This window comes from Spinacia oleracea, chromosome 3 (assembly GCF_020520425.1).
Source record: "Spinacia oleracea cultivar Varoflay chromosome 3, BTI_SOV_V1, whole genome shotgun sequence".
Taxonomy (NCBI): Eukaryota; Viridiplantae; Streptophyta; class Magnoliopsida; order Caryophyllales; family Amaranthaceae; genus Spinacia; species Spinacia oleracea.
This window is the reverse complement of record NC_079489.1, coordinates 42,249,689-42,267,054: the sequence shown is the minus strand read 5'-3', so window position 1 is coordinate 42,267,054 and position 17,366 is coordinate 42,249,689. Positions and strand designations below refer to the sequence as shown.

Sequence of the window (17,366 nt, the reverse complement as noted above, 5' to 3'; positions counted from 1 at the left end):
TACATTCAAATTAATGGTACGCAGACCATATTTTCTATCCTATTTGGGCCATACTAGTCACTTCATAACCTGCAAAACAGTACATATACAATATATACCATTCACCCATTCATTATCATGAATGGCCCACATAGCTGGTTAGTAAAACACATTATGCATCACGTAAACATTTGCAGCAATTAATCAAGGGCACCAATAATCTACCAATTATTCAGTCCTTATTAATTCTAATCAAGTTGTTTTAACCTTAAGGATTTGTAGACCTAATCAAGAGTTTATGACTAAAAGCGCTCCCACTTAAACCAATAAATTCATATGCTTTACTAATTTTAAACATAAAAATGTATTTCTAGTCTAACCGGAAACATACAAATTTAATTAAAATTTAAAGCTCATATAAATTTATAATTGAATCCAAAAAGTTTAATTTAATTTCAGTCGTTATTTAAATTAATTCATGATTTTAATTTTAGTAAAATAATTAGAATAAATTAAAATTTATTATAATTACAATATTCAAAATTAAAATCCAAGCAAATAATTTAAATTATTAATTTTAAAATTAATTAAAATTACGTGAACTGAAATTTTCAAATTAAACATTCAAAACGATCTAATCGTAACGCAAACACCCTACGCATTGCACGCCCATGGGCCACACGCACACAGCCATCGCTGGCCATGTGCGCGCAGCCCATGCGCTCGTCGCATAGCTGCTGCCTCTACCCTTCGCAAGCCATCGCACGAGTTGGTGCTCGCTGCGCGCGCGCCAGCGCTCGCCAGCGTTCGCTGCGCGCGCTCCAGTGCTCGATGCACGCGAGCCATCGCTCGTTGTGCGCGCTCGCCAGCGCTCGCTGCGCGCGCTCGCCAGCGCTCGCTGTGCGCGAGCCATCGCTCGCTGTGCGCGAGCATCGACGCTGGGCGCAGCACTCGTGGCACGCGAGCTTGCGCTCGCTGCGCGCTCGCTGCGCGCGCTTGCGCGGGGCAGTGCGCGTTGTGGCGCAGCTCGCTTGCTGCCCACACGCGACTGCCGTGCCTTGCCTTCGCCCATGCCCATTCGTCCAGTGCTCGTAGCCCACGACACAAGGCAGGGCTGCTGCCTTGTGCTCGTGCACCATGCCCTTGCTCATTGCATTCGTGCCGCACGGGCGACGAGCTCCCTTGCTCGTCGTCGCATGCCCGCACTATACAACACCCCTTAAGGGTAACACGTAGCGTCCATTGCTTTGTGCGTGCAAGTTATATGAACGAATCGCATAAAATTTAAAAAATTTATATTTAAAATTAATGACAAATTAATAAATAATATTAATTTCATAATTTTAGGGCGAAAAATCAAAAATTTATTATTCAATTGATTTCCGATTATCATGGATTCAAGCCTAGGTCATAAAAATTTAAAATTTATCATAAATTTACAATTTTTATGGTGGTTTTTAATCATAGGTATCTAATTAAATTATAATTAATTATGAAAATCAAATTAATTCTAAATTATTCTAATTTTCAACAAATTAATCATAATTACAAATTAGATTGCATAATTAACAAGGCTAGGCATTCAAACTTGTTAAACATATACAGTAGGTCAATCAAAAATTTAAGATTTATCAACAAGAATCGCAAATATTTAATTTAACATCTTAAATTTACGAAATTTTGCATTCGAAAAACTAAAACCTTCGAAAAGTCATAGTTAGGCTTCGAATTTGAGAATTCTGGGTTCGGCAGAAAATTACATTTTTTTGTCAAAATTTTAGAATGCCTTTTACATGCGGAATTGACACAAAAATCACTCGATTTGGATGAGTAACGAAGAAACTGCCGAAAAACTGCGTACATATAATTAAATAAACGCAATTTGCAATTAATTAACAATTACGAAAATTAATCACCCCTTTTAATTCTTGCAAATTTGTAATATTTAACCATGTTCATGCAATTTAGATTATGAAAATAATAAGAGGCTCGTGATACCACTGTTAGGTTATGATACATATGATATTACATAAATCATGCGGAAACAACCATTAACCCAGGAATACATATTATTTACACATAATCATATAGCATAATTTAGATGCATATTCTTTGTTGCGTGCCCTCCCTAGCTGCGCCCGAACCGAACAAGAACAAGTCTTTAGGACTCCAAGTGTCGTCCCTCCGTAGATAGTCCACAGCACGTCCGGATCCGCCTTAAGATTGACCAACTAGAATCGCCCTTAAGGTACTAAAAATTTCGGCACTTTTGAGCAAGGAATGTGTCTGAATTTTTCTCTCAAAAACTCACTTTGAATACTTGAAAAACTTGTTATAAATTGTGAACCCAGGCCACATATTTATAAGGGTATGGAAAGAGAATTGGAATCGAATTAGGATACGAATTAATTAAATTAGAATCACAATAAAACTCTTATTTAATTAATTTATCAAATAGAATTAGGAATTTAATCATTAAACGAATCCTGTACGTTTTAGGTTTCGTATGTGAACACAAACACCCACGCACGCACAGCAGCCCACGAGGGGCGCCATGCGCGCGCGCGCACATCCCGAGCATCGCAGCCCACGACTGCCGCAGCCTTGGGCGCGCGCTGGGCCTGCCTTGCGGTGGGCCTGGCGCAGCCTTGGGCTGGCGTGTTGTGGCGCGCGTTTCCCTTGCTGGACGTGGGCCTGGCTTCGTGCTGGGCCTTCGTCTAGCAAGCTCGTCCGATGCTAATTCGTACGACGCGCTTCCGATTAATTTTCCGATTCCGGAATTTATTTCCGATACGAACAATATTTAACATTTCCGATTCCGGAATTAATTTCCGTTTCGAACAAATATTTAATATTTCTGTTTCCGGAATTATTTTCCGATTCCGATAATATTTCCGATTCAGACAATATTTCCGTTTCCGGCAATATTTCCGATTCCGGCAATATTTCCATTTCCGATAATATTTTCCGATACGTACCATGTTTCCGTTTCCGGCAACATCTACGACTTGGATAATATTAATATTTCCGATACGATCCATATTTCCGTTTCCGGCAATATCATCGTTTCCGGAGTATTCATTTCTTGCCTGTGACGATCTCAGCTCCCACTGAAACCAAGATCCGTCGATTCCGAATATCCATAGATGGAGTATTTAATGCCATTAAATACTTGATCCGTTTACGTACTATTTGTGTGACCCTACGGGTTCAGTCAAGAGTAAGCTGTGGATTAATATCATTAATTCCACTTGAACTGAAGCGGCCTCTAGCTAGGCATTCAGCTCACTTGATCTCACTGAATTATTGACTTGTTAATTAATACTGAACCGCATTTATTAGACTTAACATAGAATGCATACTTGGACCAAGGGCATTATTTCCTTCAGGTGTTACTCCGACCACCGGTGCAGCGCCGGCGGCGCCTCGCTAGTGGTGGTAATGTGGGGTGGTTAAGGGGTTGGAGAAGAAGAGGAGTAGGGTGATGGGGTCGCGGGTTCGAAGAGGATGATGGGTGGTTGTGGACAGGTTTTTTTGTTTGTTTTATATGCGAAGGGTGAGCACGGGCTGCGGGCACAGCTAGTTGCTGCGAGCAAGGCAGACACGGGCGAGGGAGAGGGGGTGGGCTGGCTGCGGGAGCAGGCGAGGGAATGGGGCGAGCTGGCTGCGAGCGCAGCGAGGGACGCAGCATTAGATTCATGCGCGCCTTGCGCTGCGGCCACAACAGATTGTTGCGACCAAGGCAGACACGGGCGAGGGAGATACTTAGCTGGCTGCGGGGTAGCTGCGCGATAGTTGATACGCAGCGAGGGAACCCAACGAGAGATTGCAGCGAGAGGCTGAGGGCGCAGCGACAGGCTATGGGCGCATCCAGTGGAGCTTGTTCGGTTGCGACTCACAATGCTTGTTGCTACTTGCTCCTAGCATGGATTATCGATGCATCGAAACTCCGGAATTACATGAATTGAACATTAAAAACTTGATCTCGTGCCTACAAAACCTTCAAAATAGACCCAAACATCACTAGACACAAATGTTAGTTTCGTTAAAATTAAACAAACAAAATAAATAAATAAAAACGATGAACAAAAAATCAAACTAAAAATAAAATAAACTAAAAATAAATTAAATTAACCAAATAAATGAAAAAAAAATAAAAAAAATAAAAAAATTGAAAAAAATTGAAAAAAATTGAAAAGAGAGAGAGTTAGAGATCGGGTTGCCTCCCGATAAGCGCTCGTTTTAAGTCATTAGCTCGACTCCAAACCTCAAAAATCAAGCGTCGATGGGTGGATCGGAGAGATAGATCGTCTCCAATTTTCCGATAAACGCTCCTTCAGTGTATAGCTTCAAACGTTGACCGTTCACTTTGAATTTGGTGCCATTGTCACTAGCAACCTCAATAGCACCATGTTCCTTGATGTCGGTGACAGTAAAGGGTCCGGACCATCTAGACTTAAGCTTTCCTGGGAAAATCCGTAATCGTGAATTATAAAGCAAGACCTTATCACCGATGTTAAACTCTCGTTTCTGGATCATCTTATCATGAAACTTCTTCGTTTGCTCCTTATAGAGCCTATGATTCTCGTAAGCTTCAAACCGAAGTTCATCTAGCTCATTCAATTGAAGAAGTCTCGCTTCACCGGCCGCTTCTAAATCCATATTGATCTCCTTGACGGCCCATTTAGAGAGATATTCCATTTCAACCGGTAAATGACAAGCTTTGCCATACACCAACAGATACGGAGTTGTCCCTAACGAAGTCTTGTAGGTCGTGCGCAACGCCCACAATGTGTCATCCAACTTCAACGACCAATCTTTTCGAGACTTGTTGACCACTTTTTCGAGAATTCTCTTGATCTATCGATTAGAAACTTCGACTTGGCCACTCGTTTGAGGACGATAAGCCATGCCAACCTTTTGAGTAACTCCGTGCTTCTTCAGAAGAGCCTTAAAAGTCCGTTGATGAAAATGGGAACCTCCGTCACTAATCACAACCCTTGGGACTCCGAAGCGCGGAAAGATGATTTTCTTGAAAAGCTTCTTTACGACGTTAGAGTCGTTGGTTGGCGATGCAATAGCTTCCACCCACTTTGTAACATAATCAACGGCAACCAAGATGTACCGATTCCCACATGAAGAAGGGAACGGTCCCATAAAATCGATGCCCCATACATCAAATGGTTCAACCTCAAGAATTCCAGTCTGTGGTAGCTCTTGCCTTTTCAAAACGTTGCCCGTTCGTTGACATTCGTCATATGCATTGCAAAAGAAACGAGCATCCTTGAATATAGAAGGCCAATAGAAACCACTTTGAAGAGTTCGATGGGCGGTCGGAATAGCACCAAGATGACCACTAGAAGGTAAACTGTGGCAATGATTAAGAACCCCGTGGGTATCCCAATCCGCTACACACCTACGAAACATACCATCGGCACACTTCCGATACAAATGTGGATCATCCAAAAAATACCGCTTAGCATCATGGTAGAATCTCTTACGTTGTTGATATGTCAACTCCGGAGGATGGGAGCCACCAACACAATAGTTTGCAAAGTCCGCATACCATGGGGATTGAGTAGACACAGAGAATAGGTGATCGTCAGGAAACGAATCATTGATAGGCCCGTCTGTGCTAGATTGAAATTTCAACCGAGAGAGATGATCTGCAACAACATTCTCTGCACCCTTCTTATCCCGAATCTCCAAATCAAACTCCTGGAGAAGAAGAATCCATCGAATAAGTCTCGGTTTGGCCTCTTTCTTGGCCAACAAATACTTTAGGGCGGCATGGTCAGTGTGTACAATGACTTTCGAACCAACAAGATACGTCCGAAATTTGTCAAGAGCATAAACAACCGCAAGGAGCTCTTTCTCAGTAGTAGCATAATTCATCTGAGCTCCATCCAAGGTTTTGCTTGCATAATAGATGGCATGCAACACCTTGTTCTTTCTTTGGCCAAGCCTGCTCCAACAGCATAATCGCTCGCATCACACATAATTTCGAACGGCAAATCCCAATCCGGAGGCTGAATGATTGGAGCAGTTATCAATGCTTTCTTAATCCTATCAAAAGACTCCAAACAAGCATCAGTGAACTCAAATGTGGCATCCTTGAGCAATAATTGAGTGAGGGGTTTCACAATTTTAGAAAAATCTTTTATGAAACGGCGATAGAAACCTGCATGACCGAGAAAACTCCTCACTCCCTTGACATTCACGGGAGGGGGATGTTTCTCAATCACTTCAATTTTTGCTCGGTCAACTTGGATGCCACGCTCAGAAATAAGATGACCAAGTACCACTCCTTAATTCACCATAAAGTGGCACTTTTCCCAGTTCAATACCAAATTCACTTCAGAACAACGTTTAAGCACTTTAGAGAGATTATGCAAACATACATCAAAGCCAGAACCATAAACACCAAAATCATCCATAAATACCTCCATGATATCCTCGATGAAGTCAGTAAAAATGGCCATCATACACCTTTGAAATGTAGCAGGGGCGTTGCACAAACCAAACGGCATTCTGCGGTATGCAAAAGTTCCATAAGGACAAGTGAACGTCGTCTTCTCCTGGTCGTCTGGGTGAATGGGAATCTGAAAGAAACCTGGATATCCATCCAAATAACAGAAAAAGTTGTGTTTTTCTAATCTTTCTAGCATCTGATCAATAAAGGGGAGGGGAAAATGATCCTTCAAGGTGGCCGTATTCAACATTCTATAATCCATACACATACACCAACCTGTAACAACACGAGTGGGGATAAGCTCATCCTTATCATTCTTAACAACCGTTGTCCCCCCCTTCTTGGGAACGACGTGCACCGGGCTCACCCATTTAGAATCTGAAATGGGATAGATGATGCCCGTGTCAAGTAGTTTCACTACCTCTTTTCTCACCACATCTTGCATATTAAGATTCAAACGACGTTGTGGCTGGATGCGAGGGCGGTGATCTGCTTCCAAATTAATTCTATGCATACAAAAGTCAGGACTAATGCCCTTGAGATCATCAATGCTATACCCGATTGCCTTTTTCTTCATACGGAGCACGGTCAGAAGCTTAGAAAGCTGGCTATCATCGAGTGCAGCATTAACGATCACAGGAAAATCCTTATTATCATCAAGAAATGCATATTTAAGGTGAGATGGTAATGGTTTTAGTTCTACCTTCGTTACCTGTGGCTCGGAAATAGAGCAAATAGTTTCTAATACCTCAAAACCATCGACCTTCTCAGCTTCACTTCCATCTAAACCCGAGATCAAGGAATCAATCTCACAATCTCCTTCTCCTTTTCGGGCCTCCAAGGTGAGAGTCGCCAGCAATAGATCATCATACAACATCTTAGGGATGTTGTCTAGAGAAATCTCTTCTACAATGTCAATCCTGAAACAAGTATTCTCAAGCATAGGAGACTTCACAGCATTGGTTAGATTAAAAGTAACAGTATCATCACCAACACTCAAAGTAAGAGACCCAGACTTGACATCAATAACAGCACTTGCAGTACATAAAAATGGCCTACCCAAAATTATTGGAATTTGACTATCCTCCTCTATATCTAGCACTACAAAATCAACAGGAATGTAGAATTTCCCCACCCGGACAGGAACATCCTCCAAAATACCCAAGGGATACTTTATAGAACGATCTGCCATTTGCAACGTGATTTGTGTGCACTTTAGTTTTCCCATATTCTACCTATTACAGACAGAAAGGGGCATGACAGACACACTTGCACCTAAATCACACAATATTTTATCAATGAATAATGCACCTACATGACGGGGATGGAAAAACTACCCGGATCCTTAAGTTTGGGTGGAGACTTATTTTGCAATATGGCACTACACTGTTCAGTTAGAGCGACTCTCTCCACACCACCATAATCCCTTTTCTTAGTGATCATCTCTTTCAAAAAATTTGCATAAACAGGAACTTGAGATATTAAATCAGTAAAAGGGACCGTTACCTCAAGATTCTTGACCATTGCCAAGAACTTTCCAAGTTGTTGATCGACCTTGGTTTTCTGCATCCGCTGAGGGAAAGGCAACTTAGGCACAATAGGGAGAGAATCAACAATCTTCTCTTTCCCCTTATTTGCGCCAACCTCATCAGTATTATCAACTTTCCGGACTTGAGTCTCTACATCAATTGCTTTCTCTGGTCCATCTGTGTTCTCCTTAGCAAGAGTTGCATCATCAATGGGCATCGGGGGTCCATCATATTTAGTGCCACTTCTAAGAGTGATAGCATTGGCACTTTCTCTATTCTGGGGCGGAGTAGGTTGCCCTGGTAGTGTACCCGGTTGCCTTTGAGATAGAGTGTCAGCAAGTTGAGCAACTTGATTCTCCAACATTCTATTCTGATTCTTCAACTCTTTGATGCTCTCATCATGGTTCTTTTGAGCTATCTTTGCGGTCTTCTGCATATTTGCAATGAGCTTATACAGATCACCCATGTTAGGCTCTGGAGTAGCATTTCTCTGAGGGGGTTGTTGATATCCTTGATGCGGGGGCCTATTAAACCCCGGGGGAGCATTATGTGAGGCTCCTTGTTGAAATGGAGGCCTAGCAACATGTGGCTGAGGTGGATGGAACTGTGGTTGCGACCATTGTTGCTGGGGTTGTGGATTCTGAACATTGTTGCCCCGATATGAGAAATTTGGATGATTCCTCCAACCCGGATTAAATGAATTGGAATATGGGTCATTGGGTTGTCTCTGTTGAAAAGCATTCACTTGCTCCAATTGCGTAGTGTCCTGCGAACTATAAGAGCACTCGTGACTAAAGTGACCTTGGATGCCACATACTTCGCAGTAAGAAGTTGTCACTGGAGCTACACTAGACATAGCATTGATACTCATTGGGGGAGTACCAGACTGAGGAGCCTTCAAAGAATCGATCTTCAGGTTCAAGGCTGCCACTTGTGAGGACAATAGAACATAAGCATCGACATCTAATTTTTCTTTCTTGGATGTGGTTCTGGTGGTGCTGTAATGGTTGGCAGCTAAATTGGCAAGAAAATCATAACCTGTATCCACTTCTTTGTCAAGAAAAACGCCCCCAGCAGCAGAATCAACCGTGTTCTTTGTTTCATCTTGCAAACCATGGTAGAAAATCTGAACCAAGAACCATTTTTCAATGTTGTGATGCGGACACGACCGCTGCAAAGCCTTGAATCTATCTCAGGCTTCTCGAAGTGATTCACCAGGTTCTTGAGTGAATGTAGTCAGCTTATGCCTAATTTCAGCAGTCTTAGTGGGTGGAAAGAATTCTTCTAGAAAGGCCTGTGAAATAGCACTCCACTCTGTCTCCTTGACATCATTCAACCATGTCTGAGCCTTATCATGAAGGCTAAAACCAAACAACATGACTTTCAATTGGTCTTGAGTGACCCCTTGATGCTTGATAGTACCACACAATTGGTTGAACCTCTGCAAATGGTTGGTGGGTTCCTCAGATGGATGGCCACCATATTGACTTTGTGAGACCATGGAGATTAGAGCGGGCTTGATCTCAAAGTTGATTGCCTCAATGGTTGGCATTGTAAGCCCAGTCGGAACACTATTCGAGGAAGATACCCCATATGATTTCAGGGATTTAGACATCGTGTGACTCGGTGGAGTCTGTGAGTCTTGGGACCCTGACTGCTTCTTCTTTTTCTGTTGCTTTTTTAGTTGACGAAGGGTCTTTCCGAGATCGGGATCGGGAGGAACCAAGGTACCCGTTCTGGCATACCTGGGCATAAATAACAACGAAAGAAAACGCAGTGAGATTTGCCTCTATTGGAACTGAGAGTTCCAATGAGACAATGGAAACAGTTCAAATAATCAAACTAAAACTAATAGAATCTAGCCGTCTCCCCGGCAACGGCGCCAAAAACTTGATAGATTAAAAAGTGATACCGCAAGTGCACGATGTCTGTTGTTAGCAGATACTTAGCAAATACGGGTCGATCCCTCGGGGAGACAAGTTCTATTAGTTTTTGCCCAATTATACGAACTATTTCAATAACGAAAATTGATTTTGAGTATTGACTAGTAAAGCTAAAACAATAATAAAAATGCGTAATTTATCAATGAATTAAAGGTCTAGGGCGTTTGTTCGGTTCACCATGCTTATACCAATCCAATAACACAATTCAATTCGACAACGAATAAATTAGGCCGAGTAATTAAAGTACGTGCTAATCCTACGGTCGGGTCTTAACACTTTCAATTCAACATATGCAGTGCGATCGCTAACATAATCAGAATTGCCAATTGTACAAAGCCTCTAAAAGCACGATATTTCGATTCTAATTCCTATTAGCTAGATAATTAGTCCATGAAATTGGCCGATAACGTGAATCAACGATTAAGAACAAATCAATTGGAATTACTCAATCATAATCTATAAATTAACAAACTTTAATGCATACTAATTATGGTATAAACATGGCTTCCCTTACTTAGCCCTAGAAAAAGACTACTCGCTCATAATTAATTTAACAATCATGAAACAAATAATAAGAATAGAATTCATAACCAACGAACGAATTAATCTAAGGAGCGAAAATAATAAATTTGAATTAAAGCAAGAGAAATTATGAATTTACCTTAGATTGATGAATGAATGAAATTAGAAAAGCGTTCGACAATGAAAAAAAAAAGTAAAATAATCGTTCAAAGAATTCTAAGGAAGGAAAAAAAATAACATAAGAGAGCCCTAGGAATATAATTCCCTTCAATATTTATAGGCTTCCTATTTCTGAAATAATAATAAATAAATAAATGAGAAAATAAAAATAGAAGTCGTCAACGATTGGTCGATGGCGTGAGAGACGTACGCAATATGGTATTCGTCGGCCTAGGCGCACTGTGGGCGCAGCCTTGCGCTGTGAGCAAGCCAGCAACTGCTTAGTGAAGCGTGAGTGAGATGTGGGCACAACAACCCTTGCTGTGGGCGCAACACTTGGGCTGTGGGCGCATCGAAGAAGAAGAAATGCCCTGTGGGCGCAGCACTTCGCTGTGAGCATGGCAGACGATGTTTAGTGAAGTGACGGGGTGCTGCGGGCTGGGTGCGGCCACAACGCTCTAGATGTGGGCATAAAGCACTTCGATGTGGCCACATTGCACGATTCAGGTACGATGTTGCGATGATGCTTCCCACATTACCAAGATTTTATGACGAGCATCGGAAACTAGCCTCATGTCATCCAAAATAACGAATTGCCTCGATGGCCGAATAAATCAAGCTAAGTGAACCGGAACTTCCGCAAATCATTTCCGAAAACTTCATTTTCCAATCAAACACGACGTTTTCAATACGAACCATCCGGTAGCCATTCGACCCACCTCTAAATCTCCATAAACATCCAAGTGATTGTAAAATCACCTGAAATATCAAAGAAAACACAAACGGAGCGTAATAGAGTACGATAACGACGACTTATGCTATAATGACTCTAAATGCAACTAATATGAGAGAAATGCCTAGAAATGCAACCTAAATGAGCCTAAAATACCATATATAAATATGATTCATCAGTAATAAAAAATTTAAATTTTTTATTGTTTATTTTTTTATTTTTTAAAAAAGGAAACATAATAATGCACTAAAAAAAGAAGGCTGAAACTACTAAAACGAAGCATTGAAGCTCATATGCATGCAGAATTGCATGCATAGCTATGCAGCCAAAATTTTGGGAAAGCCAATAGCCCATCCCTAAGAACTTTACCTTCCCTGTTAATTTCTCATCTAGTCCTCAACGGGATGAAATCCTATACACCATGTACTTGCAGCCAACTATCTTATTATCTCTCCTATCCTTCTATTTTCTTCTTGTCTTCTTCTAGTTTTTTCTGGAAAAAAAACACTTGTAGATTCGAAATTCATTGGTTTATATAAACTTTTGTTTGGATTAAATTCTAGGATTTTGGCATATCAAATTTGCAAGTTTTGCTGTAATATAAGCTTCTAATATTGATTATGTTTTTTTTTAATTTGATTAATAAATTTTTCTGAGTTTTGGTTTGAAGGGGAAAAAAAAATTCAACTCCTGATCTACAGACGTTACTTTGAATAACGTATGGATTTCAGTCTCTTAACCCACCTTAAATTCTATTTCAGCTCCCTACCAAACACTCCTAATCAGGTGACTTAGGCCCTGTTTAGTTCACCTTATTTCAGGACCTTATTACTTATTTCAGATTTAATCAGATCAGATCAGACCAGACCAGATCAGATCAGAAAAAATAAGTCCAGATCAAATCAGAAAAAATAAGTTCAGATCAGATCAGATCAGAAAAAATAAGTTTAGATCAGATCAGATCAGACCAGACCAGATCAGATCAGACCAGATTAGATCACACAAGATTATTGGGAAAACACCAAAACGTTACAAGCAGAACAAGCTACAAAGATCAGGTGAACTACAAAAAGTTGGAGGGGAGCCGAGATACAATCTGAGCCCCCACTCCCCTAGCTATGGCGAACCCGAGATTATTATTATTATTATTATTATTATTATTATTATTATTATTATTATTATTATTATTATTATTATTATTATTATTATTGGTATATATTTATATCATTGTTATTATATTTAATATTTTATTACTATTATTGGTTTAATAGAAAAAGAATGTTGTTGTCGGTCAATTAAAATCCATTACTTAAGGCATAAAAAAACATTAAAAAAACATTCAAGTTCATCATGTCCAAATTAAAACCATAAAGTCCAGATCAGAAACGATATGATCAGGTCATGTTCATATCAGAACTGATTTTTATAGATCAGAACCATTATATATCTAGACCGTAATTGATAGGATCAGATAATATCCAGATCATAACTGATCTGTACAGATCTGAAAAGATCTGAAAAGATCTTGTCTACATCAGAACCGATCCTTACAGAATCAATATGTTCAGATCAAAATCGATTTGTACAGATCATATCCAGATCAGAATCGATATGTCCAGAATATAGATGGTTTAGATATTAACTCTGTACAGATTATGTTCAGATCAGAATTATTCTGAAAAGATCATGTGCATATTGGAATTGATTTGTACAGATCATGACCATATCAGAACTGATCTGTACAGATCATGTCTAGATTAGAACTGCTCTGTACAGATCATGTCCAGAGCAGAACTGGACATGATCTGTATAGATCAGAATTAATCATGTCCAGATCATAACTGATCATGTATATATCATGTCCAGAGCAGAACTGATCATGTCCATAGTAGAACTGATATGTCCAAATCAGAACTGATCTGTACAGATCATGTCCAAAGCAGAACTGATCTGTCCAGATCAGTACTGATATGTACAGATCATGTCCAGATCAGAACTGATATGTATGATCATGTCCATATCAGAATTGATCTTTACAAATCATGTCCAAATAGGAACTTATCTGTACAGATCATGTCCAGATCAGAACTGATCTGTAAAGATCATGTCCAGATCAAAACTGGTTTGTACAGATCATGTCCAGATCAGAACTGAACTGTACAGATTATGTCCAGATCCGAACTAATCTTGTCCAGATAGAACCGATCTGTACAAAGCATGTCTAGATCAGAATCGATCTGTATAGATCATATCCAGATCAGAACTTATTTGTCAAGATCATAATCGATCTATCTAGATCATGTCTAGGTCTATCTAATATAAGGAATAGTTAAATCATGAGCAAAGTGAAATAAATAATAACAATATTATAAATTTGTATAACATTTATTTTACATGTTAAAGTCGTTTAATATTAATAAATGAAGATTTTTGTTTAAACTTAATTATGAAGAATCAGATCAGACCAGATCAGATCAGATCAGACCAGATCAGACCAGATCAGATCAGAAAAAATAAGTTCAGATCAGATCAGATCAGAAAAAATAAGATCAGATCAGGAGAAATAAGTTGAACTAAACAGGGCCTTATACTAATACCACCTAATCATTTAAGGTGACTGAAAGTGTTTGCCAAACAGAGCCTAAGTAAATCAATGCTTTTTAGAAAAAAAACCAACAATAGAAATCTAACTTGCATGCGCTCTTGCTAATTTCAACAATTATCCTCGTTTAACTAACCAAACAATGAAAAACTAAGTAAATAAACCTACTTTTTAATAGTTTTATTCATTAAAAAATGTTAAATTCCACTATTTTGTTTTGCCACATATTTTCATAATTTTAGTTTTTCAAATATTTGTTATTACGTGTTCCGGTGTTGAAGTGGATGAAACAATGGGCTTCAAATGAAGGCCCTTTTGTGTGTGTTGAAGATCTTGCTAGCTCGAATGTGTTGTGTCCAAATCAACCTGCGCAATAAACAAGTTACTAGCCTCGGGGGTGTTTCCGAGGAAAGCCCCTCCGATGCCTAAGTAAGAACAATGCTCGGATTCTAGAGAGAGAAGTTCTCTAGAAGAGTAGTCTTGAGGCGTGAAATGGATGTACCTTGGTATGTGAGCCATGACGGCTTATTTATAGTGTTTGTACAATAAATCCCCTTATGTCATTTATTGCAAGTGGGCCTTGGGCCTTGATTGGTGGCTGAATAGCCTTTTGGAAGGTAGTGCTTGTGGGTTTGATGCTGCTATATTGAGCCATTGGGCTTTGGACTTAGTGGCCCAATTGATAGTCAATTGGGAGCCCAAACAACATGCCCCCTAGACCCGGTCCATTTAGGAATAAATGGGCGGGTTTCCATGTATCAGAAGTTGGAAAGTTTTCCCTCTCTTTTTTTTCAAAGAGGGCGTTGGAACCATGCATCAGTGGGGCAGGTGTCACATGGATGCTTCATGAATGGCGTTGATCGAACGGCCCAGAAAAAAGTGGAAGTTAGGCGGTTTCAGTGGGTGGTGGCCTATAAATACTCGACCCAACCTTTTTGTTCAAAACTTTATTCGCAAAAATCTTTCTCAAATCCTCCCAGAATTCCGGTGGTTTTTCTTGTGAGTTTCTTTCAGATCTTCGCGAATTTGCCAAGAATCAGCTTCGGGTCTTTGTTCCGTTCGACTTGTCGGCGATTTCCGCTCTGAGGAAGGTAATTTGTTTCTCGTTTTCTCTTTTTTTTACTCTCCGATTCTTCGTATTTCGGCACTCTTTCTTTGGAGTTTTTGCCATGGCTGGGGGAAGATGGAAAACGAAAACGGGTGTGGTGTCCTCGTCTAGTGGCTCCGAGGATAGATCGGCGAAGACCTCTTCTGAGACTGAAGAGCGCTCAAGGAGTGGGGCTTGCGCTGGGCCGAGTCACGGAACCGGCGCTACTGGCCGTTTTCCTATTCGCCCTTTCTTCCCGAGGCGGTGGGAAGAGGCGGATCCTAAGGGTAAACTTGCGGCTCTTTTTGATGATCCGAGTGAGATTGCTGGTCCCGACGGCACGACCATTGAAGGGGAGTGGTTAGTCGAAGCTCGTCGAGGACATTATCATCGGCTCGCCGAAGATCTTTATGGCATTCAATATGCCTTGGGTTACTGGTGTGAGCTTCCGCTTCAGAAGCACGCTCGGGTGACGAGGCCGCCCTCGGGCTTAATTGCTGTGTATCTCCACCACTTTGATTATGGGCTTCGATTTCTTTTGGATCCGTTCGTCTCCCGAGTGTTGGAGGAGTATAATATTTCTTTGGCGCAGTTGACGCCGAAGTCGATGCGTCATATCATTTCTTATCGCTGGACATGCGACTTTCTGGGTTATCCCCCGTCTCTTGAGGTTTTCAAGGAGATACATGAGCTCGGGAGGAATCAGAATGCCCAACATGGTTGGTGGACCATCACCAACAAGCGACTTCGGAAGAGCGATTCGCAGTATCTGACTGCGTTCCCTTATGTGTCTTCGGTTCATAACTGGAAGAAGCAATAGCTTCTGGTGCGGGTACCCGAGGATCTGTGAGGGGGTCGAAAAAGCACGAGGCTAATGCGTGACCTCGTCCCTCGTGGGTGTGACGCTTCTTTTTGTCAAATCAAGGGTAATTGGATTTCCTGTGAGTTTACACCCAATTGACTAGTAATATAGGAGTCGCCATTCAGTTTTAAAAGACAATGAGAAAAACTGACAAAACCCGGTTATCGTGACATAAAGGGAGTGCAATTATGTTTGACCACGCCGGCCGTAGGTTCCCTTGTGATCCCTGGTGGTGGGGATCGCTCAACGTACACCTGCAGGATAGAGATTGAGGGTTCGGGGGACTGTAACTACCGAGAGGAGTACTCGCTCTTCGATAACTCCAAAGGCAGGATATCCTTACTAGCTCAGCATAAATAATTGAAGGGACATGCGTTAACTATTAAACTAATCTGAGTTGATTTTATCAATATGCAACATATAGTACTAGATCGAACACGATTATCTGATTTAGATTGTTTTAAGGGACCTAGCATGATAATCCAATTTCCCAAAAATATCATATTTATTAAGCGTGATCGAACAATCAGATTTTAGTTAGTTTAACAGTTCATAAAAGGGCGAGGAAAGCAATTAAACCATGGAAAAGGGACACATTACAACGCACCCTTGAGAGGTGCGTCACGGTTCTCAGAAAACTAACCACTTTGACTTTGCTATTTCTCCTTTTATTTAACGAATCTCAAATTATGGGACGGGATACGTTCTGTTCGATTTATGGATCGATTGCGACAGAACGCGTGATCAGTTTTACAGCGTGAGGCTTAGGCTTAGGGGTTTAGAGTCAATACTCAGAATATAATTGTGTGTCGTGTGTTCTTCACGTCGGCTTTAGGGGTCTATTTATAGGAAAGAGTGGCGTAGAAAGATAGATTTTCAGGAATTTGAATACGAAACGGATTAGGAAAAGATTTCGGCGCCCAGGGCTCGACGTTGAAAATAGGGTCTGGAAGAATTCTTTGTCAGATTGGACTCTAGAGTACGGATTTCATTAAGAGACTTAATCCGAGTTATTTGGTGCGTATCAATTTACGACGGAATGCGTCTGGGCCCTTTACGAACTCTAGGTTCGTCATGAGTTTAATTAATACGTTAACTCTTTTATCGAACTGCGATAGGAGTAGAATTCCTTTTACAATTTCTATCTCTTTTAGGATTTATGTTGGAGTGCAACACCTAATTCTGACAGGTTTCTATCTTTTTATTCTTACTACTTTTAGCAACTACCCTTTACGGCAGTTACTATTTTTAGAAGGTTTCCATAAATAGCAGGCTTCGGGTGAAATAAAAAGGGGAATTGAGATTCGTTATTTTATAGGAGATGCGTTGTCAAGTGGAGATTTATGTTTTCATCATCGAACCTTCCCTTTCGGGAATGGGGACAAAAGTAGGTGTCTACAGGATCCGAAGCATCCCCACTATTATGCGCCACCGAAATGGTTTGTCAGGGTGGATCCGGAGATGTCTAGGGTTGGCCC

General features: G+C 40.8%; 1 protein-coding gene and 1 non-coding gene across 2 annotated transcripts; one reads left to right on the top strand and one right to left on the bottom strand.

Moving 5' to 3' along the window:
- Positions 1 to 6,287: 6,287 nt before the first annotated feature.
- On the bottom strand, positions 6,288 to 7,643 carry LOC130469652 (uncharacterized). Its single transcript, XM_056839060.1, has 2 exons — positions 6,728 to 7,643; positions 6,288 to 6,565 (listed from the first exon to the last, which is right to left on the bottom strand). Exons 1-2 carry the CDS (start codon positions 7,641 to 7,643, stop codon positions 6,288 to 6,290), a joined length of 1,194 nt encoding a protein of 397 aa, XP_056695038.1.
- Positions 7,644 to 9,128: 1,485 nt separating this feature from the next.
- LOC130471113 (small nucleolar RNA R71) lies at positions 9,129 to 9,235 on the top strand. The gene has a single exon (XR_008931784.1). It is a non-coding gene; the product is annotated as a small nucleolar RNA R71 (small nucleolar RNA).
- The last annotated feature ends 8,131 nt before the right edge of the window (positions 9,236 to 17,366 follow it).

What these genes read in the sequence shown, in the direction of transcription:
- LOC130469652 (XM_056839060.1), bottom strand. Translation starts at nt 7,643, where the DNA reads ATGGCAGATCGTTCTATAAAGTATCCCTTGGGTATTTTGGAGGATGTT. An exon ending in CCCCACTCGTGTTGTTACAG is followed by an intron (nt 6,566 to 6,727) that starts GTTGGTGTATGT and finishes CCATTCACCCAG; the next exon opens with ACGACCAGGAGAAGACGACG.